The sequence below is a fragment of the Gymnoscopelus braueri genome (assembly GCF_963280865.1).
Source record: "Gymnoscopelus braueri genome assembly, chromosome: 10".
Taxonomy (NCBI): Eukaryota; Metazoa; Chordata; class Actinopteri; order Myctophiformes; family Myctophidae; genus Gymnoscopelus; species Gymnoscopelus braueri.
Window position 1 is genome coordinate 47,732,908 of NC_137611.1, and position 27,981 is coordinate 47,760,888.

At 42.1% G+C, this 27,981-nt stretch overlaps 1 protein-coding gene across 2 annotated transcripts in view; it reads right to left on the reverse strand.

The window, feature by feature from the left end:
• The window catches only part of efr3a (EFR3 homolog A), a 140,308-nt gene that overhangs the window by 26,749 nt on the left and 85,578 nt on the right, over positions 1-27,981 (reverse strand). For both annotated transcript variants that reach the window (XM_080439405.1, XM_080439404.1), the window contains exons 7-13: positions 25,217-25,369; positions 11,841-11,919; positions 11,387-11,522; positions 8,132-8,299; positions 6,122-6,236; positions 5,568-5,619; positions 1,073-1,245 (exon numbers count right to left, since the gene is read on the reverse strand). In XM_080439405.1, coding sequence (XP_080295531.1) covers positions 1,073-1,245; positions 5,568-5,619; positions 6,122-6,236; positions 8,132-8,299; positions 11,387-11,522; positions 11,841-11,919; positions 25,217-25,369 — 876 coding nt within the window. The remainder of the gene's footprint in view (positions 1-1,072; positions 1,246-5,567; positions 5,620-6,121; positions 6,237-8,131; positions 8,300-11,386; positions 11,523-11,840; positions 11,920-25,216; positions 25,370-27,981) is intronic.

A 27,981-nucleotide genomic window follows, 5' to 3' on the forward strand; every position in this document is an offset into this window, starting at 1 on the left:
CATTAAACACCACAAAAGAAACAGTGAATGACTAACGGGTTTTACAATCATATTCATTTAAAAAAAAGGTGTATTCTGTTGCTGTCGGGTGGAAACCTCATATGTCCAAAACTAACTTTTCAGAATTAAAAAAAAAAGGAAATTGCAGCTCTACAAGTCAGGGCCGCCCTGGGATTTTAGTGGCCCTAAGCAAGATTTTTTGGGGTGGCCCCCCCCAAACACCATTTGCCAAAAATAGCAGATCTACAAGCTCACAAAGCATCGGGTTGCGATGCGTTGTGAGGTATCGGCTATTTTCGGTAAAGGGGTTTGGTGTAGAGGGGGGGGGGGAGAAGACCAAGTACAGAGCCAAAGGTTATGTCTGAAAATACACATTGAATCCAACACTGATGGATGAAAGTGTTGACGCCATCTATGAAATCTATGGAAAAGTTTAATCTGCATCGCCATTTTATACAATAAGTAGTGGGGGGTCCCTGCTACATCTCTCTCTCAGCTAAGGTGTCGTGAAAAAAAGAAAAACGTTGAAGACCCTTGCGGTTAAAGGTTTCATGACATAAAATGTATATATTGTTTTTATATTTTTAGTTTTTTGGGGGGGTTTTCTGGCCTCAATTACACCCCCAAAAAATGAACTTTGCACATTCATTGAATTTTCTGTGGTCTGGGGTTTTCTCAATAATTGGGCTCAGAAAAGTGCTGTGATTTGCCTGTGGACTTTGATGTCACAGTCCATTAATCCCGCCCCCGCCCCTCCCCTATCTTTTCCTGTTGAGAGGGAGGGGGGGGGGGGGGGGAGCAGAGGCGATAATTGACAGGCAAAATCCCTCAACAGCGACACCCGCAGGCAAATAGTTTGTTTTCCATTGAAGCTGAAAAGGATTCAGAACATAGACAGAAAAAAAAAACTGCCTTGGCTCACTGGAGTGGATTTTTCAGTTAAAATCTTTTAATACACGTCTGAAGGACCATGATAAATACTTTGAATGTTTTGTAAACCAGCATGTCATGGAACCTTTAAGCGGTTAATAATCCTAGATTGGGGTGACGTGTTTGACGGTCTCTGGTGTACCTGATGCCACGCAGCTTGGCGCGGTTGTCGTGGCGATCGATGATGTTGAGCAGGATCTCGAGGACCAGCTGTCTCAGCTCACTGTCCTCCATCAGAGAGATGGAAAACAGGGGGTCCAGGAAGGGAGCGGGCAACGCTGCCGCCATCGTCTTGGACTTGAAGCCTGACGTCACCTGAAAGGGGGGACGGTCACAGCACAGAGGGAGGACATTTAAAACATTGAGTGCCATAAACGGTCCGGACCGTTTTGACCCTTTTTTTTCTTAATTTTTAGCGGTGCCAGACCGTGTCTGTGTGTGTGTCCGTCCGTCCGTCCGTATGTCCGTATGAGCACGGCAAAGAAGCAACACTGCACACATGCGCACAACATGAACGCAGTGTGCAATTTCCGTGAAACTTTCCACGCATATTCCCACTAGGCCCAGGAAGAATTGCCCCCCTTTTCACATTGCCCTGTTATAGCGCCACCAGGAGGCCAATTTTGGCAAAACAATTGTTTTTAAAATACTTTTACACATTTTCTCCAAACGTCACGCAAATCATATTCCCACTAGGCCCAGGAAGAATTGCCCCCCTTTTCACATTGCCCTGTTATAGCGCCACCAGGAGGCACGGCAAAGAAGCAACACTGCACACGTGCCCACAACATGAACGCAGTGTGCAATTTCCGTGAAACTTTCCACGCATATTCCCACTAGGCCCAGGAAGAATTGCCCCCCTTTTCACATTGCCCTGTTATAGCGCCACCAGGAGGCCAATTTTGGCAAAACAATTGTTTTTAAAATACTTTTACACATTTTCTCCAAACGTCACGCAAATCAGTACACATATTTACTGCATAGAGGCCAAGGAAAAACCTTGGAATGCATTTGGTGATTTGCTTCCAGTGGCGCTGTTCAGTAGCCTTGAAATGAATTTACAGGGATTTAACATTGTTTCTCTAGTTCATATATAGCCCAATTAAATAAACTCATCAAAGGCACCGCTTCCTTCACACAGGGTGTGATTTTTTTCTTCACGTGGGGCGCTCTAACGAAACTTTGGGATCATCCAAGGAGTCTCTAAGAAGGAGAGGCCGGATGTGGATCCATGTAAAAAATGCTTCCGGTTGTCAGCTCCAATGTTAACTCCTTGACTAAAAGCTTAATATCTCCTATTTCTTTTTAATGTGGTGGAAATGAGCCGTTTTCGATCTGCGATCACTCTACAATGGAGGATCGCGTTAGAAATATTATTGTTCCATGCGTTAGTCGGGACCCTCCGCCGTCTCGCACGCAGGCTTTGTTTACATGCGCGTCCGAGTCGGGGCTTCTACAGCACGCAACATGTCAGCGTAAGTGGATGGAAGATATGCTGGCACTATATGTACCCTATTTTAATAAAACTCTGGCACACGATGTGTTAATCAAGTACTGCCTCAGAATTGTACTTAATCACCTAAACCCAAGCATCGGTTTTGTGGGGAAAGCTTTCGCTGAAAAAAGCAGATCGACAAGCTCACAACGCTGATCGGCTATTTTCAGCAAAAGCTTTCCCCACAATAACAGAAAACAGAAAAGACACTGGTATTGAGCCCTGAGCGACTCCAGTTACCCATATGGGGTTTAAGTGGTTGAGTTATTAGTTACTTTGCAGAAATGCCTGGATTAGATTATTATACAAAGCATACATTAGACAATTTAAGCCCTGTTTTATACTTTGGTATTTGAAAATAGCTAATCTACAAGTGTTTGTAGATGCCTGTAATTTGAACTTTTACTCAAGTACAAATATTTTCACATTGTGGCATTGCTACTTTAAGTACTTTACAAGTAACTAGTAACGAAAGGAAGGGGGTCAACGGCGCCAACATGGTGTTGGACTTGAACCCCGAACGTCACTCTAAAGGGACGTCACGGCATGGTATGTAACTAAGCAACTAAGCAGTGGTGAAAAAAGTATCAATAGTAAAAGTATCGATACTGCAATGTAGAAATACTCTGTTACAAGTAAGAGTCCGGAATTAAAAATTACTTGAGTAAAAGTACAAAAGTATTGGTATCAAAATGTACTTAAAGTACCAAAAATAGAAAGTACTCATTATGCAGAATGTCCCATTTCACAAGTTTTCAAATGTATTCAATGTGTAATTTTTTTTTTTTTAATAGTAGATCTACAAGCTCACAATGCGTCACATCGCGACGCATTGTGAGCTTGTAGATCGGCTATTTTCAAATGGACGAAATGTATATAGGGTGGAAGTGAGTCATGTATGTTTTGCAATAGTAATCAAAATCTACAATATTAGTAATTAGTAACTAAAGTTTTCAAATGATTGCAGTGGAGTAAAAGTATAATAATTGCCTTTGAGATGTAGTGGCGTAGAAGTAAAAGTACTGAAATTTGGAAATACTCCAGTAAAGTAAAAGTACCTCAACATTTTACTTAAGTACAGTACTTGAGTAAACATACTTAGTTACTTTACATCACTGCAACTAAGTGCATTTACTCAAGTGCTGTACTGAAGTACAATGTATAGAGGTGACAGCACACCAAGGGCACAGAGATATGGGAGATCTAGTGCAGACCAAAGATTTGCATGGAGTAAAGCAAGACATTTCATGACTGAAAAATGCTGTTAGCCCCACGCTTGTCACGCTGTTATCACAAATTAACCCACTAAGACCGGGAAAGAATCTGTGACATTTTTTTATTTCTTTGGCTCTTCAAAAATAGCAGATATACAAGCTCATAGCGCGTTACAGAGTGCCACGCTACAAGCTTGTAGATCTGCTATTTTTGAGTGCTGCCAGACACTCTTACACTGGACCGTGTGTGTGTGTCTGTCCGTCCGTCCGTCCGTCCGTCCGTCCGTTTGAGCACGGCCTCAGCTGCTGATTGCAACACAAGGATGCAACCAGTTACACTAATTCAAAGGCACCACTCTCTTCACACTGGGTGTGTGTTTTTTTTAACATTTTGACAATTTTGTGCAAATCTTTGAACATATATTTTTAAAGCGAACATTTGTAACTCAAATCTTTGCTTCTGAGGATTCTACAAATGTCTTCTAAATCCTAACAGTCTTCTGAAAAAACGTATATTGCTTTAATGTCAGTCGTTCTCAAACTTTTTCATGTCAAGGACCACCCAAAATATGTATTTGGACCCCCATCTCAAAATGTTTTGTTCCAGGGACCCCCCAAAAGCAAAGATTTGAGTAATGTTCCCTTTAAACACATATATATTCAAAGATTTGAAGAAAAAAAATAGCAGATCTACAACCTCATAGCGCGGCACCAAGATTGTAGATCTGCTATTTTTGAATAGCCAAAGGGCATCTAAAATGACACAGATGCGTTCCCGGTCTTAATGGGTTAAAACGGTGCAACAATTGTCACACACTCCTTTCATACGGTTTCACACTGCCTCACACAAATGCTGTGAAAGGCGTCCCCCCCCCACACACGAGCAGCTGTGTTTCCTAAACAATTAGCACAATACGTACCAAACCTATGCTCTGTGTCGTTCTACATACAGCCACACCAGTTGAATACATCACAGACTGAGGCTTCATAGCCTTTGCTTTTATGCAATATCCAAGACCATTGGGGGATTACAGAAGATGCTTACGAGCATGTGTTCTGTTGCTACTTTGCAGTGGTGTAAAGTAACTAAGTACCGGTATGTGTACTCAAGTCCAGTACTTAAGTGCAATTTTAAGGTATTTTTTACTTTACTGGAAACGTGTTTTCAAGCTTGAAAAACGCGTCGCTTTGCGCCACGTTTCGAGTAGATCTGCTACTTTTGATGCGTTGTGTGTCGCTATAGTGTGATCAAGTGGGTGTTAATTTACGTGAAAAAGGTTTAGAATATGTAGATCAGCGATTTCTGCCCGACAGCAACGATATCTATTATTATTGCAGGGTGTGACTTTACCAGCCACATGGGTTAGGGTGATTTACACACACACACACACACACACACACAGAAATGTGTCTTTTGTCAGGGGAGAGATTGACTGAATAATGAACTGCCGTCTGGAGTGTCAATCATGTTGCACACAGATGCTACGGGGTACTGCGTGTGTGTGTGTGTGTGTGTGTGTGTGTGTGTGTGTGTGTGTGTGTGTGTGTTATTTCTGTCATGCTGGATGGTTTTGCCACCTGTGCAATCTTGTGACAATCTGTCACACAGAGAGAGAGAGAGAGAGAGAGAGAGAGAGAGAGAGAGAGAGAGAGAGAGAGAGAGAGAGAGAGAGAGAGAGAGAGAGAGAGAGAGAGAGAGAGAGAGAGAGAGAGAGAGAGAGAGAGAGAGAGAGAGAGACAGACAGACAAGGGGGGGCAGTATATCTAGCTTAACATCTGTGCATCATCATCTCAGCCACTGAACCTAATCCATCCATCTGTGCACGACTGCTCCAGTCTGACACAATCACGCGCCGCAATCTGCCGGCCGGAGGCAGACTGCTGGCAGACAGACAGAACTAATGGAACAGAGATAAGAACAGACTCACCATTATGAGAGAGCTGAGCAGCATGCTCTGGATGCGCTTGGTGCCGTGTTGTCTGAAAAGATACATGAAGAACGCTGTTAGAATGGAGAGGAGGAGAGGAGGAGAGGAGAGGAGAGGAGAGGAGAGGAGAGGAGAGGCAGATTTATACATTTAGTTTGTTATTCATTTCACCTTAGGGAAACAAACATATACATCTTCATTATATTCGGTGAATGTCAACTTATTTGCTGATATGCTGATGGTCAACGGGCTGGTCTTTCCCTGTGAAGTACCCCCTGATTTGCACAATAAGGTGTGAAATGATGAGAATTCACACCTGGCACCATTTCACACCTGGCAAATGCCCCCTTTCTCTGTGACAATGTGCACTGATCTGATGTTCCATTGCAGTGCCAACAGGCTCTTTGAAACTTTGGAATGTCACATTTGTTCCTATACGTATCGGTGCATCTCTAAAATGTGGCTTTAGTGTCCAGGGTGTGACAGGGGGCGGGGTTAACTCAACCTATCTTGACAGTGTCCAGGGTGTGGCAGGGCGGGGTTATATAACTCACCCTATCTTGACAGTGTCCAGGGTGTGGCAGGGCGTCCCATAAACAGGGATCTTCCCCATGATGAACATCATGACCTCTGCCCTCTGGTAGTCTGGTAGGTTACCCCCGAAGAAACCTGAACACAACACGAACACACCATCATAAACATGTCATAAACCTGAACACAGCACCAACACACCATCATAAACATGTCATAAACCTGAACACAGCACCAACACACCATCATAAACATGTCATAAACCTGAACACAGCACCAACACACCATCATAAACATGTCATAAACCTGAACACAGCACCAACACACCATCATAAACATGTCATAAACCTGAACACAGCGCCAACACACCATCATAAACATGTCATAAACCTGAACACAGCGCCAACACACCATCATAAACATGTCATAAACCTGAACACAGCACCAACACACCATCATAAACATGTCATAAACCTGAACACAGCACCAACACACCATCATAAACATGTCATAAACCTGAACACAGCACCAACACACCATCATAAACATGTCATAAACCTGAACACAGCGCCAACACACCATCATAAACATGTCATAAACCTGAACACAGCGCCAACACACCATCATAAACATGTCATAAACCTGAACACAGCACCAACACACCATCATAAACATGTCATAAACCTGAACACAGCGCCAACACACCATCATAAACATGTCATAAACCTGAACACAGCGCCAACACACCACCATAAACATGTCATAAACCTGAACACAGCGCCAACACAGCGTGATAAACATCTCTTATAGGGATGCAATAATGCACATTAATCGTTTAAGAAAATACATTTATTAATCTCAATAAAACAATTGATTTTGGGAGGAAATAACATAATATTTCTTGTCATTATAGATGACAAAAATAACTAGCAAAAATAGTGAAAATAGATTCACATTTGATTGTAAGAAAAGTATTTTTCACATTGTGGTATTGCTATTTTCAACCACTTAATCCCTAGCCTCGTTCCCAGCCTTTACTCATCTGCGAAGAGAAAAGCCTGGTCACGACCTAATGCAGAGAGTGCCTATAGGGGCGGGACTTCCGTCACACATATTTCCCCCGGAATCTATCTTTTTCGACCAATCAAAACACTTGTTTCATTCACAGAGAATGTAAACAGATTTGTAAAGCGTCAACGTCATTTCCTTGGGCGGTACTTCAGCCAAATTCCGGTACTTCCTTTTAGACACTCAAACGGCTAGGTCTTGCCCAGCGTGCTTAAAGGGATTCTAGGCAACTTCAGAGAACAAAAAAAGAAAAAAAAATGTTGTCAAACTTGACTGACAACCCTTTCAGCCAATCAGCAGTTCATTCTCCTTCAGCCAATCAGCAGCTCATTTTCCCCAGCACCAGCTAATATGACGCAAGGGGGCTATGCCGAAAATAGGTTGCTTTATTCGGATACATACGTGTCACTGCTTGCCCCTGCTGGTTCTCAGATTTTTTTTTTAAATAGGCTCTGTCATGATTAATTGACCACATATATGAAGTTAAACAACTAAGTTCTATCCAAACGCTATCTTAAAAGTAAATTCCGTGCCTCAAAAAAGAAGTTTGAGAGCGTTTTAAAGTTTTAAAACCGAAGGTAAAAACACTGCAGAGAAAACAATGGCTGCCGTTCCATTTTTGTCGCCATTTTTAAATTTAGGCTTCAAGCTACCTAGAATACCTTTAAACCCCAGCATCCGTATAGCGGATCAACAAGGTCACAATGCGACGCAACGCGGCCCGTGGTGAGCTTGTTGATCCGCTATTTTCTGCGAAAGCTTTCCCCACAATAACAGAATACAGAAAAGACACTAGTATAGACCCCTGAGGGGCTCCGGTAAACCACATAGGGTTTAAGTGGTTAATCAAGTCCACAATCTGAGTACGCGTTCCACCGCATCGTTTAACTGGAGTGACACTGCAGCGAGGCTCAGCGGAGCCGCCGCTGGACTGGGAGAGGAAGTGCAGGCGCATATATACTGACCTATGGTTTGGATGATGGCGTTCTGGACGATGCGCTCCTCGCTCTCCTTGGGGCGAGCGGACGAGCCGGACGAGTTGGAGTTCCTGCGGCAGACGTCTCCGAGTTCAAAGTCCACACTCATCCTTAGGTGTTTCAGCAGGGTGTTGAACACCTCCAGCACAGTGGGGCCTAAACACACACACACACACACACACACACACACACACACACACACACACACACACACACACACACACACACACACACACACACACACACACACACACACACACACACACACACACACACACACACACACACACACACACACACACACACACACACACACACAGTTAGACATGTTTGACAGCCTGTGCTGAAGAGGTATGTCAAGCATGGGCTATTTTTGTGACAGCCAAACCAATTTAAAACTAGAGAGGTATTACAGCCATGACATCATGACACCTCTTCACACTTCACTCTTCCTGATCTTTCCCCTGTAAAGTCTTTTTTTATTTCACCCATTGTCGTGCCTGATTTGCCAGGTGTGAGGCCAATTCACACCTGGCAACATTTCACACCACAAAAACTTGGGACTATATTATCCACTGATCTAGATGTTCCACTGGCGTGCCAATGGCAGGCCCTTTGAAACTTTGGAATGTCACATATGTACTTAATACTGTATCCAGTGCATTATTCTTATTAGAGATTATTTATCTTATTTATGGGAAAATAAAAGATAAGATAAGAAAAATAGGGTGGAATAACATAGTCCCCACTCCTTGGGGAGTTTATTTATCTAAATTGCCTAAATTGTAAACTGTATATTAAAACCAGTTTACACTCATGAAAAAACATAAAGGGTGTATAATCTGGACCCAGTAATGGGGGAGGGAGAATTCATGAAAAAAACACATGGGGTTATAATCAGGACTAGAGTGGTATACTTTGAGCTAGCCTGTTTTATACCTAGCGGTATAAAACAGGCTAGCCCCACTTGAACCGGGTATAGTTTGGCAGGGGGGGGTATAGTTTGGCGATGGGTATATTTATGGCAGGGAACTTGGCTAAGGAGAGGTTTCACGTTGCGTCTAACAGCAGCTTCACAGAACAGCTAGAGCATTGGTTCTCAAACTGTGGGTCAAAAATGTATTTTGCGGGGGTCCCCAGATGATTAGCTTATTGTTTTCTCACTCTACAGTAAACAAACCAACACACAGTATAAGTGAATACAGGGTATCTGCACATTTCTAAAGTGTCAATTTAAGGACTAAGTCATTTCTAATGCCTCTAAAATAAAAGTAAATAATAATAATAATAATAATAACACTACTGTGTCAAAAGTAATCAACAAACTATACTATAACAAACGATCAAACATTTGGCCAATAGCACTTTGCCTGTTGGCTTGAAAAAGAGGCAAAACTAAAAAGTCTGCTATTTTCCCAATATTTATCTGTGGAACGAGTCAAACAAAATGTAATGCCTCAACTCGGTGGGGGGGGGTCCCCAGTCCAAATATGATTATTTTGGTGGGGTCGCGGCCTGAACAGTTTGAGAACCCCTGAACTAGAGGTCACCCGAAATACAGCAACTATTCACAACAGGCTGGGTTCTGGGCAGTAGCTACGGTGGCCCCACATGGACATACTGTACCTAACCACAGATTGGTTGGAGTGCTGTAGTAGGCCTTTTCATAGCTCACATAACTGTCTCTCTTGGATCCTGTTAACAAGGCAGTAATGTTGATGCAGTTGATTTGTGACCGGATGCAGCCACTAGATAAAAGAGCGTGTGTGTGTGTGTGTGTGTGTGTGTGTGTGTGTGTGTGTCGTGCACACCACCAGTAGGTCACGTTATTTATGTTTTTTCTCTTCCGCTTTTTTGAAATATGTAACCTTAAAGTGCTGTACTGTAAATGCTAGTTTGTGTTAAAACATTAAAACTCAATATTCTGATATTTATCATTAATATAATAGGGTGTTTGTTAGGCAAAAAAAATAGCCGATCTACAAGCTCACAAGCTGTGAAATTGTTGATCGGCTATTTTCGGCACAGGTGTAACAAGTGTACAAATTACGGCCAAGTGTACAAATTACAACAGGCATTACGAAGCCATCACTGCCGACTAAATCAGCTGTAGATTTAGTTGACTAAAATCTTATGATATTTAGTCAACTAAGTCTAAACTAAAACGTTTCAGATAAAATGTGACTAAAACTAAATGGAATTTCATTCAAAAGACATATTTGTCCTGATGAAGGTCTATGGACCAAAACGTCGATTTAACCCATTCAAACCGGGAACGCGTGTCATTTTAAGATTTCTTTCGCTATTAAAAAATAGCAGATTTACAAGCTCATAGCTACAAGCTACGAGCTTGTAGATCTGCTATGTTTTGATAAATCGTGAAAATTGGTGCAAATCTTTGAATATATAACATTTGTAACTCAAATCTTTGCTTCTGGGGGGTCCCTGGAACTAAACATTTTGAGATGGGGGTCGACGGCTAAATACATATCATTTTGGGGGGTCCTTGACATCTGACAAAGTTTGAGCACCACTGATATAGCAACAAACGTTTTTCAGAAACCAGTTAGGATTTAAAAGACATTTGTAGATGTGTTCCTGGATTGAATGGGTTAATTTATTTAGAGCATCCTTTTTTTTTTGCAATTTCCAGCATTGTGTGCGGGACCTTTTTCTTTGATTCTGATATCCAGTGGTGGAAGAAGCACTCAGATATTTTACTTAAGTAAAAGTATCAATACTGCAATGTAGAAGTCCGGAATTCTAAATTTACTTGAGTAAAAGTACAAAAGTAAAAGTACCAAAATGTTTGAAAATAGCAGATCTACAAGCTCACAACGCGTCGCGCTGTGAAGCGGTGTGAGCTTGTGGATCTGCTATTTTCAAATAACTGAGGTATAAAATAGGGCAAAAGTGGTTAATGTATGTTTCATAATATAATAATTCATATCTGCAAAGTAACTAGTAACTAAAGTTTTCATATAATTGTAGTGGAGTAAAAGCACGATATTTTCTTCTGAGATGCAGTGGAGTAGAAGTAAAAGTACTGAAAATCGGAATTACTCCGGTGAAGTAAAAATACCACTTTACACCACTGCTGATATCATAGATTCCGATCCAAAAAGACTACGACTAAATCAAATCAAATAAAACTAAATCAAAATGTGCTGTCAAAACAAACACCGGGGGAGATTACGAGGTGTCAGTTCCGCCTAGCGACTGGTTAAGTGTTTGTCCTCTCACCCACGGAGCCCTTGGCAGCGATGGCCACCGTCTCCAGCAGAACCTGGACGATGCCCGCCCGCACCCGAGGAGTGTTCCTGTTGTGAGTGTCTAGATGACCTAGAACCTGCTGGATCACATGGTGGGAGTGCTGGGCCTGGAGGAGAGGAGAGGAGAGGAGAGGAGAGGAGAGGAGAGGAGAGGAGAGGAGAGGAGAGGAGAGGAGAGGAGGGGAGGGGAGGGGAGGGGAAAAAGTGTTTGACTTCTGTGCGTCTTTCATCTCTGTCTGAGACACACACACACACACACACACACACACACACACACACACACACACACACACACGCACACACCTCTCTCTTCGTTATAACTTATAATTGTCCCTTTGGCTATCAGAGGCATCTGAGGAACCACACATCACAGGTGTGTGTGTGTGTGTGTGCGTGTGTGCGTGTGTGTGTGTGTGTGTGTGTACCTGGATGGAGTACATGATGATTCTGAAGCAGGACACGGCAAACTCGTTGGGATCCCACAGCCGATGGTTGTCCAGATGTCTGCAAATAGACACATACACACACATATTAAAATCAACACTCTGAAACACTGTTTCATTATTATTATTACATTAGATATTATTCTAGCCAGACAGACAGACAGACAGGCATACAGACAGACAGGCAGGCATGCAGACAGACAGACAGGCAGCCATACAGACAGACAGACAGACAGACAGAATTATCACTTCACAGACCGGTCCTGAATCTGAGGTACTCTTTCATCCTCTGTTCACCTCAACACAAAATCATTACACGAAGTGTGTGTGTGTGTGTGTGTGTGTGTGTGTGTGTGTGTGTGTGTGTGTGTGTGTGTGTGTGTGTGTGTGTGTGTGTGTGTGTGTGTAGGTGCGTGCGTGCGTGCGTGCGTGTGTGTGTGTGTGTAGGCGTGATCAAACAGCATTGGTCCAGAAAGAGAAGAAAAGAGTGAAAGGCAGAGAGGAAGAACGAGAAGAAAAGAACACCAGCTGCAGAGAGAGAGAGAGAGAGAGAGAGAGAGAGAGAGAGAGAGAGAGAGAGAGAGAGAGAGAGAGAGAGAGAGAGATTTTGACTCCCGCTACATTTCTAGGAATGTACCCCCCAGGACATAACTCACAAAAATACATTATACAATTAAATAATGTATTTTTGTACGTAATGGATTTCCAGGTCGCTGTGTGGCCCTCAAATCTAGTCCTGCATTGCGCTCAGAGCAATGGTGACGGAGCTATGGCCATTTGAAGTGTTAAACACTGCTCCAAATCAGCACCAAACCTCCGATACATTTGGGACAGTTGAGCCCATCTACCCTATCAGCCTTTTCTTTCGGTGGTTCAATATTAAGGCATGTGCTGTCACATGACCCATCCAAGTCCCGAAAAAGACGTGTTGGTGTTGGTCAGTAGTCACAAGTGGTGGAAAAAGTACTATTTTGTTTTACTTAAGTAAAAGTATCAATACTGCAATGCAGAAACACTCTGTTACAAGTGAAAGTCCAGAATTAAAAATGTACTTGAGTAAAAGTACAAACGTATTGGTATCAAAAAGTGCTTCAAGTACCAAAAGTAGAAAGTACTCATTATGCAGAATGTCCCGCTTCACAAGTTTTCATACAGTATGTATAAAAATCGTTTGAAAATAGCCGATCTACAAGCTCACAATGGGTCGCATCGCCCCAACGATCCCAGGAGGTTGGGGCTGAAAGTCTGATGATTAGCGGGGCACGCCACCGAGGGAGGTGCTGGAATGGGGTTTCCTGCAGTATTTCAATGTGAAGAATCACCCAAAGGAATGGCTGATAAAGTGTTACCAATAGTATTTCCAATTTCCAGTACTTTTACTTCTACTCCACTACATCTCGGATCCAAATGTTGTACTTTTACTCCACTGCAATTATTTGAAAACTTTAGTTACTACTTACTTTGTAGATTTTGATTATTATTACAAAACATACATTAACACATTTATTGCCTAGATCAAATTAATTTGTTTTTCAAATCCATCGCTTGCGTGCCGCAATTCTGAAGAACGCATTAATGCGTTCTTTGGAATTTTCATTGTTTAATCTGTGATCGCGCTGTTCTGTTTATTTTTCATCATCAGTTTTGTTTTCCACTTACTTCACACTCACCGGGATCCGTTTTCATGACGCAGATTCCGTTTCCGGTTCTATTTTTTTCCCCCCGGTCATTTTAGGCCAGAATAGGGAAAAACACGGATTTTCACACGGTATAAAAAACGAACGGAGAGCTCCACTTCTATTTTCTTAAGTCTGGGTGACGAACAGTCATCGTCGTCGTGTATCACATCGTACTTAAAGGGTAAGACCACTTTAGTAGAGGTTTGGGTAGTGTAGTTACCTTGCCATGATGTAACTCCAAAGGTGGACAAGAAATCAAAAATAATTGCTCCATTGATTAGAAATTGATAATTCAAAATATGCTCCTCATTGACTTACATTGTACGGTAAAACAGCTCTCAAAGTCACTTTTTTAGCACATAAACAAACACAAACAAAGTTGATTCAGACAATATAGAACATCACCAAACCCAGTACTGTTTTTATTTTTTATAAAAATGTTAACTTCCTGTTGATTTTGCTATTTTTATTAAGAAGAAAACCCGGACTGGATTCGCGGATCCGGATCCGGATCTTCAAATAGTAAAATAAGTAGGAAGTTAACATTTTTATTAAAAAAACAAACAGTACTGGGTTCGGTGATGCTCTATATTGTCTGAATCAGCTTTGTTCGTGTTTGTTTACGTGCTAAAAGAGTGAGTTTAAGAGCTGTTTTACCGTACAATGTAAGTCAATGAGGAGCAAATTTAGAATTATCAATTTCTAATCAATGGAGCAATTATTTTTGATTTCTTGTCCACCTTTGGAGTTACATCATGGCAAGGTAAATACACAACCCAAACCTCTACCAAAGTGGTCTTGCCCTTTAAGCCCAATCAGCGATTGTCGAAAACGTCACATCCGGTTATGACGTATTGACTGTTTGAGCCTGTTTGGGGGGGGTCGAGCGAGTCAGCGAGTGATCAAGGTGTCTATTTGCTGCTCTCTGCTGGTAGATCTGTCGTATGTGTTTAAAACCGCAGCCAGATAATTTATTTGAATGAAAAATTACAAAATAAAAAAATAAAAAAACATACAAATCGCTGGCACAGGGGTGAGTACATTATGAATAAACTCTGGCAGTCAATGTGTTAACCACTTCAACCCTATACACATTTCGGCCATTTTAAAATAGCCGATCTACGAGCTCACAACGTGTCGCAACGCAACACTGTCGCAACACTGCTGTAGTTACCCATACGTGCGATTTTTGTGCAAACTTGTACTGTATGTGCCAAGTTTGGTGTGATTCACACCACGCGTCAAGGTGCACCGTTGTTCACACCGTGAACGGTGACGCGTGACCCTCAGGGGCCCCTGGCAGTAGTAAGCAGTGTTGCCAGATTTTGCAAGTGAAATAAGTAACCAGGTCTATGAAAACAAGCCCAAGCGACTATAGGCCACATGAAAACTTTGAACCTATATACAGATCAGCTATTTCCAAATAGCAGATCTACAAGCTATCACCATGTCGCGATGCAACACGTTGTGAGCTTGTAGATCTGCTTTTTTCAAAGACACATCTTGAAAAATTAGTCGACAAGTCGACGGGAACGGAATGACGTTAAATCCATAATTACCGTATCCGTTTGTGCTACAGTTTTACTGCTCCCTTCGGATTCAAGATCAGACCGTGACCGTCTATAAAACAATATTCAGTAAAAACTCGGGATTTCTCGTTCTGGCACTGAGGGCATTCAGAAAAAACTCGGGATATCTCGGGGCTTGGCACTGAGAGAGTTAAATAGCTACACAAATCCTGTATGGGGGTCCCTGGCACCAACATAATTCTGATGTGTGGCCAAGTATATATTCAATTTGGGACCCCCCACATTTAATATATACTTGGCCACAGATCTGACATGAAAAACTGACATTTGAGAACCCTGATTTAAACAGCACTTAGAAAAGTATACCACTTCAGCCCTATTTTATACCGTGGCTATTTGAAAATAGACTCCAAGCTCAAATAGACTACAAGCTCACAACGCGTCGTGAGCTTGTAGATCTGCTATTTTCAAACAGTTTACTTTTGGTACTTTAAGTACATTTTTATACATTTTTATTACTCAAGTAGATTTTTTTACTTGTAACAGAGTACTTCTACATTGCAGCATTGATACGTTTACTTTAGTAAAACATTTGAAAACTTTTTCCACTACTGGTGCCAAGTTCGGTGCGGATCGGAACAATGGTGCGCCTCGTTAAGTCCGGGTGACGTTTTTGTGACGTCCACCGTCCCGAGGTCGACCCACGCTCTAGGCAACAGTAATATGGCGTTGCTGTGGGCGTGGGTGGATGAGTCAGGGCCCACATGCTGACACACACACATTACAGTGTCTATCGTCAGCAGGACATATAGAACATTTATAAAGATGATGTATGAGCCAAACCGCAGGGCATTTAGCTGCCATACCCCTCACACACACACACACACACGCACGAACACATAGACACGCGCACACACACACACACACACACACACACGCACACGTAGAGTGGCCATCCTGACCAGTGATGAAGCTCCAAGGCTGTCAGCAGCTCTGCGGAGACCATTACTCTGTTCTCTGTCACACGCACACGCACACGCACACGCGCACACACACACACCACACACACACACACACACACACACACACACACACACACACATAAAAAAACCCACCCGCCCGCCCGCCCTACAATAATAGTCCACACAGCTACAGTACATGAACAAACTAAAGCAAGTACGGTATCTACAAGTAAGACGCGCGAACGCGGGAGGCGAACGCAAAAAAATAATAATAATGAAAAAATAATATTAAAGAAAAAGTAACCAAAAAAATATATATACAAATACAAAACATTTCTGCGTTAAAAGGAGCATGGACATTTACTTGGCTGCACACAGGCAGTGCACACAATAGTGCACACAGACACACCCACAAGCCGAGCACGGTTTCATAGTAAGCTCCACTTGCGCGGAGGCGCGCCTTCGGCGCGCCTCCTTCCGCTGCGTCCGCAATAACAGCAAACACAGCCGTACAGTAGTGACTAGAGGTGAGTGAAACAAATGAAGAAAAGTATATTCTACAGTATGTGCAGCGTGAGACAGACAGACAGACAGACAGACAGACAGACAGGCAGAAAGATAGACAGACAGAAAAGGCGTCCATCTCTCAAATGAAGTCATTTCTGGCTGGGTGTCAGCAGGCACAAGACAGGAGGTCTGACTTATGAGGCTGACAGGGTACATGTGGGAGGAACACGCACACACACACACACACACACACACACACACACACACACACACACACAGACACACACACACACACACACACACACACACACACACACACACACACACACACACACACACACACACACACACACACACACACACAGCGTGTGGGACCACTGGCCTTCATGCTGTGTAATAAAGCTGTGCGTCTGTCAAACAAGACACACAGCGATATTAATAACACACCCTACACCTTTTCACTAGATATTAAAAACAGAACACGTTGCCGTCGGACAGAAACCTTGTATCTCCATATTTTTTTATATATAAATGAATTCCCTACTTCCGTCAAACGAGAGTGTAGATCGGCCATTTTCGTTATCTTAAAATGTTTTAAGAACAATAAAAAAAAGGAAAAACAGCAAAAGTACCAGATTTACAAGCTTCGAGCTTGAGGATCTGCTATTCAAAAATAGCAGATCTACAAGCTCATAGCGCGGCCACGCATATGAGCTTGTAGATCTGCTATGTTTGAAAAATCGTGAAAATGTGTGCACATCTTTGAATAATATATATATTTTTAAAGCGAACATTTTTAACTCAAATCTTTGCTTCTGGAGGGGTCCCTGGAACAAAATGTTTTAAGATGGGGGTCCGCGGCCAAATACATATCAACAAGCGTCAAGCTTGATGATTTGCAACTTTTGATACTTTTGTGTGACACAGTAGTATGACAAAGTAGGGCATAACCAGGGTTGCCAGATCTGCTTGTTATGATTTCCCCGCAAGATTTTATTTGAAAATAGCCGATCTACAAGCTCACAACGCGCCGCGATGCGACGCGTTGTGAGCTTGTAGATCTGCTATTTTCAAATAGCTGATGTATATGGCAAAGAGCTCATGTGGCCCATAGTCGCATCTTTTGGGCTGGTTTTCCTAGACCTGGTTGCTTGTTTCTCTCACAGAATCTGGCAACACTGGGCATGACTTTACGAAAAACACAAAAAAGTTAGAATATGGAGATACGAGGTTTCTGCCCGACAGCGACGACATACAATGTTTCCACCTTGACAGCGACACAATGAAAAACATGGACTACTGAGAAGGGGAGAAAAAAAAGAGAATTTGTCTGACAAAATGACTGAAAGTCATTGATGTATGAAGTGCTTGAAAGCATCTGCTTAAAAAAAGAAGAATAAAAAAAACATCACTTGAGTCATAGTCACTTAAATGCACTTGTACTGTCAAAAGTAAAAGTACAAAGTGCTTTTTTCATATTACAAAGAATCAAATGAGCCAGAATGTCTGTCTGTCTGTCTGTCTGTCTGTCTGTCTTTCTCTCTCTCTAACTCTCTTCATCTCCAGTGGTGGAAAAAGTACTCACATTTGTTACTTTGGTAATAGTATCAATACTGCAACCTCTGTTACAAGTAAAAGTCTGAAATTCAAAATGTACTTGAGTAAAAGTACAAAAGTATTGGTATACTAGTAGTATTGGTATTACCAAAAGTAAAAGTACTCATTATGCAGAATGTCCCAATGTTTTCAAATGTATACAAATCTTTTGAAAATAGCCGATCTACAAGCTCACAATGCGTCGCATAGCAACGCATTGTGAGCTTGCAGATCGGCTATTTTCAAATGGCCGCAATGTATATAGGGCTGAAGTGGTTAATATATGTTTTGTAATAATAATCAAAATCTTCAAAGTAAATAGTAAGTAACTAAAGTTGTCAAATAATTGTAGTGGAGTAAAAGTACAATATTTGCCTCTGAGATGTAGTGGAGTAGAAGTAAAAGTATTGGATATTGGAAATACTCAAGTAAAGTACAAATACCTCAAAATTTTACTTAAGTACAGTACTTGAGTAAATCCACTTAGTTACTTTACACCACAGTCTATCTCTAAGCTTTATCAACCACCACACAAATCTACAAGCTAACAACGCGTCACATTGTGTGCAACTTCAGTGGCGTCCCCAGGATTTACATTTAGGGCAGGCGAGATCCCCCCCCCCCCCCCCCCATTACCCCCAAAAAAATAATTTCAACTCAATCGAAAATCCGCGAAAATTGCCGTTTCCAAGATGTTTTGGCCATTATCTCTGGAACGACAGGTCCAATCTGCTCAGTTCAAAGCTTGTTGGAATGCGTGACTTTGAGGACATTAAGCACGCAATGACACATTTTCGGGTTATTTGGGTTTTTTAGGGGAGTCGACATCTTAGTTGGGCAGGCGACCGCCTGCCCTGCCTCTACTGTGCAGCTTGTAGATCTGCTATTTTCACAGATATTTTCAGCCCAGTCCAGGGCCTAGCTAGGGCAGGGGTTCTAGAAAGTGGGGTCCGGGGACCAGCAGGGGTCCTTGAAGGGGGTTCCTGGGAGTCCCCAGCTAAATGAGTAAGTATAGCACCAATTATACTTTGATCAAATCTACAAGGTCTCAGAGATCTGCTATTTTTTTTAGGGAGAAAACAAAGAAGAACAAAGTCAAATCTAGACAAATTGTGAGGAGGAAAAAAATGAATTATTTTCTTTTATTTTACTTTTACACAATCTTCTCATACGGGGTCACTGGTACCAAATCCTTTCAGATGGGGGTCCACAGCCAGAATACATATCAATGTGGGGGTCCTTTACACAAACATGTTTGAGAACCGCTGTGCTAGGGTTTGCACTCCATCACTCTATCCTAACCTCGGTCCAGTTAGCTGCTAGAAAACATTTCATCTAAGGGGAGAGAGAGAGAGAGAGAGAGAGAGAGAGAGAGAGAGAGAGAGAGAGACCACTGGTGGTCTCATTGTCCCGCTATATGACGTCAATCTGCCTTTCCCCCTGTAACCCCAATCCCTGCTATTTATAGCATCGCCTTGAAGACACTTCCCTCTCCTCTCCTCTCCTCTCCTCTCCTCTCCTCTCCTCTCCTGACATGACACCAGTGTTCTTTCTCTATGTGTGGTATTGGCGTTGCGACGCGTTGTGAGCTTATAGATCGGCTATTTTCAATTAGCCTAGTATAGAATAGGGCTAAAGTAACTAGTAACTAAAGTTTTCAAAGGGTTAGTACACAATTGTAGTGGAGCAAAAGTACAATATTTGCCTCCGAGATGTAGTGGAGTAGAAGTAAAAGTATAGACAATTGGAAATACTGCGGTAAAGTGAAAGTAACTCAAAATTGTACTTAATACATTGAGTGCCATAAACATAGATCTACATTTTAATGAATTAATATTACATTTTAAATTCCACAAGAGGGCGCTCTAACTCAACTTAGGAATGATCCCTCGACTGTGCTAGAAGGAATCGACGGATGTGACGTGAATCAGGCCCCCAGAGCTGTGGTAGAACATTGAAGCGGCCGTCACCTGGTGGTCAATCTGAGAATGCAACACTTACGCATTTACAAAAATATTTTCGTTTGTGCGCCTGCTCAGAACTCTATGGACACGCCTTTTCCACTCAATATGCAGTACTTCCGGCAGACAGACCCAATCAGAGAGTAGACCACTTTAAACTTCCGGAAGTCACTGAGCAACTTTCAGACCCAATCAGAGAGTAGACCACTTTAAACTTCCGGAAGCCACTGAGCAACTTTCATAGAAATGAATAGCTGGGGGGCGGGTTAATCCACCCTCTATATATTATAACCCTATGGACGTAATCCCAAAACAAATCACGTCCGTCCGCCCCAATGATAGGATCTTGAGAAAAACACTTCTAGCTCCATATATTTTTTTGGGGGGGGTGAAAACCAGCCATTTTCGACGGGCGATCGCTCCAAAATGGCGGGTCGCCGTAGAAATGTTATTGTTCCAGTCGATAGACGGGACCCTATCCCATCCCCCTGACACCTTTTGTTTACATCCGAGTCCACAATGTGGCTTCTGCAGCCATCTACGAACTTGTAGATCTGCTATTTTTGAAAAATCTTGGAAAATGTGTGCAAATCTTTGAATATATAATTTTTAAAGGCAACATTTGTAACTCAAATCTTTGTTTCTGGGCAGTCCCTGGAATTAAATATTTAACACAATTTCGCTTTAAAAAATATATATATTCAAAGATTTTCACACATTTTCACAATAAAAAATAAAAAATAAAGAAATTACACAAATGTGTTCCCGGTCTTAAAGGGTTAAGTAAAGTACTTGAGTAAATGTACTTAGTTACTTTACACCACTGGATTCAAACATCTCAACGTGTCTGGAGTGGACTAGCTGAGTAAACCGGGACTAGTGGTCTGTGTCAGACCCCATGTATTTCGAGGATAACAGAGATGCCACTTGTTATTTCGGGAGCAAATTGTTCCACAATGTGAATACATGTTTTATATTGATGATAGCGCTTGCATCATCACAATTTCACACTCAAGGGTGTGCTTCATCATCATTATTGGCGCGCCAACAATGCTTGCCGACCTTGGCACAAGAGGCCCGTTCCTGCCACGCATCACTGTTTATCATGATGGTAAAGCACAACCTGGAGTTTTGTAAGTTTGGGCAGACACCAAATGTACCTTTTTGAGTCTGACACTGAAAAGGTCAATGGTTAAAAAAAAGACACTGTAACAATCAGCCTTTTGCTCTGAAAGGTTAACTATTAACTAAAAAGGAAAACAACGGGATTGGCAGGATTCTAGCTTAAAGGGATACTTCACTTTCGGGCCGGGGACACATTTAAAAAAATTATTAAAAATAAATGAAAAAAGTTATGGAAAATTCATGGCCCCCTCACGACACGCAGTGTCCTACTAATGTGTGAGGGGGCCATGAATTTTCCATAACTTTTTTCATTTATTTTTAATATTTTTTTTAAATGTGTCCCCGGCCCGAAAGTGAAGTATCCCTTTAAGTTAATTTATTCAAGCCACAAAAATAATAATCGACCTCACAAAATGGTAAATAATGATGCACCTCTTGGTTTTAAACTACTGTCCCTGTCTCTTTCCCTAAAAGATAAAAGAAATGAACAAACAAATCAATGCACAACAATTATTTCACATGCAAACGCCACAACACCTCTTCTCTGTGAGTCCGCTGGGCTCGAAGGTTCCTTGGTTGTATAGGCAGCAGTTTACTATCCCGTTTAAACTTTGTTCGGTAAACGGCATAAACTGGCGCCTCGGATATCTCCGCTTTTCCACCCGTTCCCTCTGGTACACGGGTTGTTTGTTCGATTCCCCCTCCCCCCGTGCCACACCTCTATTTGTAAAGTCGGGTGGCTCCAATGTTCCAATCACCCACAGCACTCAGCCCCATTACCCCTCACGTGAATAGGAAATGTCAATATATCTCATAGTGTCCAACATGGTACATATCAAGATACAATAACGTGCATAAGTAAATCAGATGTTACATATCAATCAGATATAATAACATCCATAGATCAAGCAGATAAATATAATAAATATAATGTGCATTTGTCACAACACAATAACACACACACATTACATTCTAATAGTAGTATTAGCTCACTGGCAATGAATGTTTTTTTTTCCAGTCATGGCTGCCAGCTCCCACCTGATGTTGTGTGGGAGTCCAGACTGCTCCAGATCGTACTGTATAACTGCCAGCTTGCATAAGGTCTTCATACTGACACTTAAGTCTAAGATGTGCGTTTGCCAATCGACAAAGCAGATGATACGATCTCCCACCATGCAACAGTCATGCTTATTAACCCTACGAGGGCATCATGTGCCACTGGTTTGCAAAATTAGCCCTGGATGTGCGTGTGTGCACACAAACGCACGCACGCAAACGTGCACGCACACGCACGCACACACACACACACACACACACACACACACACACACACACACACACACACACACACACACACACACACACACACACACACACACACACACACACATGGAGGTGCATGAAGTTAGTATAAGTAAGTAAGCAATCTTGAGGACAGACAAGTGAAGCTGAGAGGGATACAGTGTTGGAGAGACAGACAGTAGGAAAGCTGAGAGGGAGAAAGTGTAGGAGAGACAGACAGTAGGGAAGCTGAGAGGGATACAGTGTAGGAGAGACAGACAGTAGGAAAGCTGAGAGGGTGTCTCCCTTTAACATATACTTGCTTGGTTTCTCCCAATAAATCATGATGTATATCATATTTTTGGCAAACTATTAGCTAATTAATAAAACAAACTTAGGCCAATCTCTCAGTTGGAAAAAACATAATAATAATTGGCAGTCGACTCAGACACCCCTTGACTGATTAGTCGACTATTCGAATAATAGTGCTGTCTGTGCTAATGCTGTCTGTAGGAGAGACTGAGAGCAGGAAAGCTGAGGGGTAGACATCATGTGGAAGACAAACAGCAGGCAAGCAGAGAGAGACAGTGCAGGAGAAACAGACAGTTGGAAAGCTGATAGGGAGACAGTAGGAGACGACAGACAGTTTATGTGATCCTTCATCATCACATGACCTCAAGTCACTTGAGTAAAATTTCGAGGAACTTTTGCTTTAATTCCATGTGTTGATACTTGATGCTCTAGATTTAGATTATTATTACAACAGATGAATTAACCAATTAAGTCCCATTTTATACTAGAGCTTTTTTTTTTAAACAGCAGGTCTACAAGCTCAAAAAGTGAAATGAGCCATTCAAAATGACTTCCGTACTTTTGTACTCAAGTAAAATGTTGAATTCAAGCCTTTTACTTGTAACATAGAATGTCTATATTGTGGTATTTCTACTTTTACTTAAGTAAAAAAGTACTTCATCCACCAGTGTCTCAAAGTGAGCTAACCATTATGGCAAACACAATCTGGGAACCCCCCCCCCCCAAAAAAAACAAAACCCAAACAAACAAACAACAACAACGACAACTTTTGAACCATATCTTGAGAGATTATGACATATATGAGTCAGTACTGAAGTACTCTGACTGGCCAGTAGGTGGTGCATGGTACCAAGACATCATCTACTTCAGGGCAAATCAACAGGAGGAGACGGTCAAGTGCAGAGTGTGTGTGTGTGTGTGCGTGTGCGTGTGCGTGTGCGTGTGCGTGTGCGTGCGTGTGTCTGCTCGCTCTACTTGCGAGGTAGAACATGGGAGATAGACAATGTGAGGGTTAGGAGAACTTATTTACACAATTTGAATAGAACTATTGTACTTTTGACTCCACTAGATTTCTAGGAAGGGACTTTTTGGACCAAAAATTACCAAAAAAAGATTATGAACTAACCACTTCAACACTATTACAATAGCCACTCTACAAGCTCACAACGTGTCAGGTTAAGAACCACTGGTCTTAAAACGACAAAGTATATCTACGTAGGTACTTTCTGGCACAGGTCGTGATGATGTTTCAAGCAGTCTGAAGACGTAATTGGAAAACGACGGGCTGAGAGGTTGTAACAAACTCATCCAATTAAGACAACACCACCTACGAGTGGGAGAGGACAATCATACCCGTGTGTTTGTTTCTTTGTTTTTCCTTTGTTGTTTTTTTGTGTCCAGCCGTCTAGAACTAACCTGACTCTGCCAGATGGGGGCGGTATTGAGTAACTACGTTTCTCAAGACAGCATACGCTGTGAAACAAATGTGTGACGCAAGTTTCTTGGATGTGGCAGCGTCAGTTTAGTCTAGAACAGTGGTTCTCAACCTTTTTCATTTTAAAGTCTCCCAGTTTGATATGCATGGTATACCACTTATTTTCCCTCTGGGACCCCAATCTACACTGTAAAAAGTGTTCTCTGTGTTCATTTAACTCTGAGAGCTCAGAGGTTGTACACTCTCAGAGTTACAGACCCATAATGGTCCATCTGGACCACCTGGTGGTCCCCAGATCCGACATTGAAAGCCAGTGGTGTAGCATAATAATAATAATAACATAAAATGTATTTATAAGTGAAGAAAAAGGAAATGTCGGCACACGGTAGGATGCTCTCCCGTCTTGTCTTTATTATTTTAACCAAACAACAACGTTTCACCCATGCAGGCCTTCATCAAGTTCTTGATGAATGTGTTGATTATTTTTTGGGTCCGGCACCGTGTTTAAAGAAACTGTGGGGATGTGCATATCCTATTCCTTTTTCCATAAACTTTTCAAAACAAAGTCACAAAGTGCAAACAAGTATCACTATACTTGTGAGGACCAAACGTTCCCCACAAGTACAGTGAAATTTGATAAATTAACAGTCAGGTTGCGGTTAGGTTGGATTTGACATCTAAAATGTAGGTTTAGGGATTAGAGATAGAGTCAAGCCTTATTTATACTTTGTTGCACGCTTGTGTTGAGTAACGGAAAATAGCGGGTCTACACACTCACACTAGATCTGCTGTTTTTAGGCTTTAGGCTTAAATGGTTAAAAATGGCACGTATAAAAGAATGCCATTTACTCTGTGTGTGTGTGTGTGTGTGTGTGTGTGTGTGTGTGTGTGTGTGTGTGTGTGTGTGTGTGTGTGTGTGTGTGTGTGTGTGTGTGTGTGTGTGTGTGTGTGTGCATGTGCATGTAACTCACACCAGCACGGGCCTGACGGCGTTGTTCATGTTGCCGTAGGCGGCGCGCCCCAGCAGCTCTCTGAAGCAGCTCTCCGCCAGCGCCGCCGGGTTCTCCTCCCCCTCTACCCCCTCCACACCGCCCGAACCTGGAGGGGTGCTGGGGTGGCCCGCCCTGGAGGGAGGAAGGGAGAGAAAATCATTTGTATGAACACATTCACTGCCAGGGGCTTTCTACTATTGGCAGGTAGCTTCTGCCAGCATTTTTAAGAACCACGCATTTTTAAGAACCACAGAATATTTATCTCCAGTATGATCGATCCCCTGATGGTTGCTAATCACGGAGGGTTTCACTGTGCTTAAGTGGAGAAAAAAAATGTCATTGTGACCTCCAGTTCTCTTGTTGTACCCATTTGAACATAGCATGTTTGGCCAAAAATACATATTGAAACACAGGAGCCGAGATACAGGATTTTAAAGTAATAAGTCAACCAGGAAGTGAACTGGAGCAGTAAGTCTGTAATTCAAAATGTACTTGAGTAAAAGTACAAAAGTATTGGTATCAAAAGGTACTTAGAGTTCCAAAAGTAAAAGTATTCATTATGCGGAATGTCCCATTTCACAAGTTTTGTAATGTATACAACTCTTTTGAAAATAGCAGAATAAATCTACAAGAAATGTAGGATTGAAGTGGTTAATGTGTTTTATTAATAATAATTAAAATCTACAAAGTAACTAGCAACTAAAGTTTTCAAATAATTGTAGTGGAGTAAAAGTACAATATTTTCCTCTGAGATGTAGTGGAGTAGAGGTAAAAGTACTGAAAACTGGAAATACTCCAGTAAAGTAAAAGTACCTCAATATTGTACTTAAGTACATTATTTGAGTAAATTTACACCACTGCTTAAACCCCATACATTGTTCACCAGTCTCTCAGGGTTCTATACTCAGTACAAACACACACACACACACACACACACACACGCACACGCACACGCACACGCACAATGAATGAATTGTCTTCCAGCAGCGCTGTCCAATCAATCATGTGACCTAACGAAACAACACCGGCTGTTTTTAAACAATTAACACAGCTTCAAGGAGGACACTAATTAGTTAATTAGTGACATCAGTGCAGCGATGCAGCAGGGAGAAGCTTCCCCTCAAGGCTTTCTGACAGAAAACTTGGCCACAACACATGGGAGTGCCGAAGTCCTTCCTTTTTTCTTTACCACACTAAACCCGCTCTCCTACAACAGGGTTAAATAGCACGGATTGACATTCCGTACGCAAACGACTAGAAAACCCGAAAAGCCGTGCATAGGAGCCGCGAATTCCCACCATTGACTTTGTTACGTTTTGGACCGTGTCGGAGGCGCGCAGTGTCAAGCGAACTGGAGCCACGAGAGGGACCACAGAGCGAGCTAAAGCGAGCGAGTTGCCGTCCCGAACGTTACGACGTTCGCTCGAGCCCAACTCAGCGCCGTCCGAGTTATGTACCGATAGGCACAGAATCGTTAATCATGTTGTGGGGGCTGCTCTGCTTCCGGGTTGCAACCCATGTTATTTCACAGTGGGATTCGCGGCTCCTATGCACGGATTTTCTAGTCGTCTATTTACGGAATTGCCAATCCCTGCTATTTCACCGTGTTCTGTGAGATCAGGCTGCCACACTACACCGCCTACTTGTGCCGTCGTTTCCATATACAAGGACCAGGCCCAAAGTGGGCTCAGTGGGCCAGAAGAGGGCTGAAAAGGGTGCCAATTTTGGCCCCACACCGGGGTGGTCTGAGGCAGAATGTACAGGGCCAAACCGGTGATGTGTAATGCTGCTTGCTGCCATGGTCATGTGTCGGTAGACTAAATTGAGGACTTTGCTCTCCCCCAGGACTTCAGAACATGTATATAGTTTCCTCTGATTTTTATTTTTATTTGTAGGCTATATATATTTTATACTGGAATTTTCACTCAATTTGATGTGATTTTCACTGGTTTTGCTATGATTTGTTTACATTTGTTGTTCATAAACAGTTATTGTTATTATTATTATTAACAACATCCATTTAGTTCCATTTTTACACTCTGAGTTTACAGACCTGTAAGGGTCCATTTGGTTCTTAAAGGGATAGTTCACCCAAAGTTCACCCAATGACTTATCAATTACACACCCCATGAAGTCATGAATTCATGGAGATTTTTTAGTTTTTGTCGCATTCCTAATTCAATAATTTGATGACCGGCGGAAAGATGCTAATGTCTCCGGTAGGAGACTCAAAGTTGACACTTTGAGTCTCCTACTAACTTTGAGTCTCCTACTGGAGCCGCCGCCGGTCATCAAATTATTGACTTACGAAAGCGACAAAAACTAAAAAACTCTCCCTGAATTCAAGTCTCCATGGGGTGTGTAATCGATAGAAAATGTTGGGGGTGAACTATCCCTTTAACTCATTGAGTGCCATTCACGTGTTTCACGTGTTTTAACGCTATGGTGCAACGTGCCAATCACGTGTTTCACGTGTTTTTGAAAAAAGTAGTAAAAAAATAAATTAAAAAAAAATCAGAACCCAAGATATCATTATCTGAAGATTTGCAGCTCCACTCCTTGTTTAACTTATAACTGAAAAGGCTGTATCTCGCTTCCTAAGCACTTTTTTTTTACTTAAAAAAAAAGATAATAATCAAAATCGTACTGGCCAGAAATAGCCAGAAATATTTTGGGCACTCAATGAGTTAACAATAGCTGGAGTACTCCTGCACAGGTGATTTGCATTTGTATAAAGGACAGTT